The sequence below is a fragment of the Mesitornis unicolor genome, unplaced genomic scaffold (assembly GCF_000695765.1).
Source record: "Mesitornis unicolor isolate BGI_N332 unplaced genomic scaffold, ASM69576v1 scaffold31138, whole genome shotgun sequence".
NCBI classification, from domain to species: Eukaryota; Metazoa; Chordata; class Aves; order Mesitornithiformes; family Mesitornithidae; genus Mesitornis; species Mesitornis unicolor.
In genome coordinates, this window is record NW_010200271.1 from 2,584 (window position 1) to 4,127 (window position 1,544).

General features: G+C 59.4%; 1 protein-coding gene across 1 annotated transcript in view; it reads left to right on the plus strand.

Annotated features, from left to right (window-relative positions):
- Window positions 1-375: 375 nt before the first annotated feature.
- Window positions 376-1,544, plus strand: part of LOC104544750 (ras GTPase-activating protein 4-like) — a gene marked incomplete at both ends in the record, with an annotated part of 2,041 nt that continues 872 nt past the window's right edge. Inside the window, 3 exons of the mRNA XM_010189696.1 lie at window positions 376-432; window positions 1,003-1,116; window positions 1,433-1,519. Of these exons, the coding sequence (XP_010187998.1) occupies window positions 376-432; window positions 1,003-1,116; window positions 1,433-1,519 (258 nt within the window). The remainder of the gene's footprint in view (window positions 433-1,002; window positions 1,117-1,432; window positions 1,520-1,544) is intronic.

Sequence of the window (1,544 nt, forward strand, 5' to 3'; positions counted from 1 at the left end):
TGTCGGGGCTCTGGGTGCGCCCGGGGGGGTAGAGGAGGCTGCTGCGGGTGCCTGGAGCCGTTTTGGGGAAAGGGTGGGTTTTGTTTGTTCTTCACCTTCCTGTCTGGCACAGCAAAGCCACTTCCAGCTGCCCGCGGGATGGGGGGCCGGACACAGGCAAGGTTGTGTCCCCCAGGCTGGGAGTGAAGCCAGGGCCGCCACGCGCCTGCAGCCATGGCCAAATCCAGCCCAGCCCCGCAGCGCCACACAGCCCTGGGGTGTCCCTGCAAGGACCCCCTCTGCGGGGGGGAGGTTGCCAGGGCTGAAGGCTTTGGTTGCCCATGGGGTTGGGGTCGGGGCCAGTGGCTCTGACAGAGCCGTGCCGTGTCCTTCCAGCACAGGCAGCAGCGACCCGTACTGCATCGTGAAGATCGACGACGAGGCCATCGTCAGGTGGGCGCTCCGTGTCCCTGGAGGGTCCCCAAACCTGCTGGCACCCAGCTCCAGGGGTTCCTCCATCTGCCCTGCTGCAGGCACAGTGTTACTGCTATTATTATCACTATTACCATTATCACTATTACCATTATCACTATTATTACCATTATCACTATTATTACCATTATCACTATTATTACCATTATCACTATTATTATTCATACTATTATCACTATTATTTATATTATTATTGTTATTATTGATATTTTTATTGTTGTTCTTGTTGCTGTTATTATTATTGTTGTTGTTATCATTATCATTCTTCCCTGCCTTGGGGTCTCTGTCACTTCTCCAGACACAGCCTACAATGTCTGACAGCTCATAGCCACCCCCAAATTCTTGCTAGCCCAGAGCCACAAGAGGGGGACAAGGACTCAGCCCCTGCCCCAGCTGCAGGTTCCAAACTGGGTCCTGCCCCCAGCCAGCCCCGTATCACTGGAAGCTGCGGGGCTCTTGGGGCGATGGAGGAGGGTTTTGCCCATCGGGGCAGCCCTGTCCCCACTGTCACCGGTGCCATCTGCCCCCCAGGACAGCCACGGTGTGGAAGACGCTGTCCCCGTTCTGGGGGGAGGAGTACGAGGTGCGCCTCCAGCCCACCTTCCACTGCGTCTCCATCTACGTCATGGACGAGGACGCGCTCAGGTACAGGCAGGGTGGCTGCAGGGGCTCGGTGTGGGGGCTTGGAGGTTGGTGGCTTTGGCTGCGTGGGTACTCGACCCCGTTGCAGACAGCAGAGGCTCCGCACCTTCCCACGCTGGCTGGGCTTTGGCACACAGACGGGTGCAGTTAATTCCCAGGGCTGTTTCCCCCACTCCCCACTGTGCTCTGTGGGCACAGACGCATCGTGGTGGTCCCAGCCCAGGACACGCGGCTGCCTCGTTCCCCCCAGATGTGTGGCAGGGGGTGTCCAGCCTCGGGGACCCCACGCTGTGTCCTGCTCCTGACTTTTGTTTTCCAGCCGCGATGATGTTATTGGGAAGGTGTGCATCACCCGGGACATGCTGGCGGAGCACCCCAAGGGGAGGGGGCCAGGGGGCCGGGAGGGGCCTGATCAGGACCCCAAGGGCCCC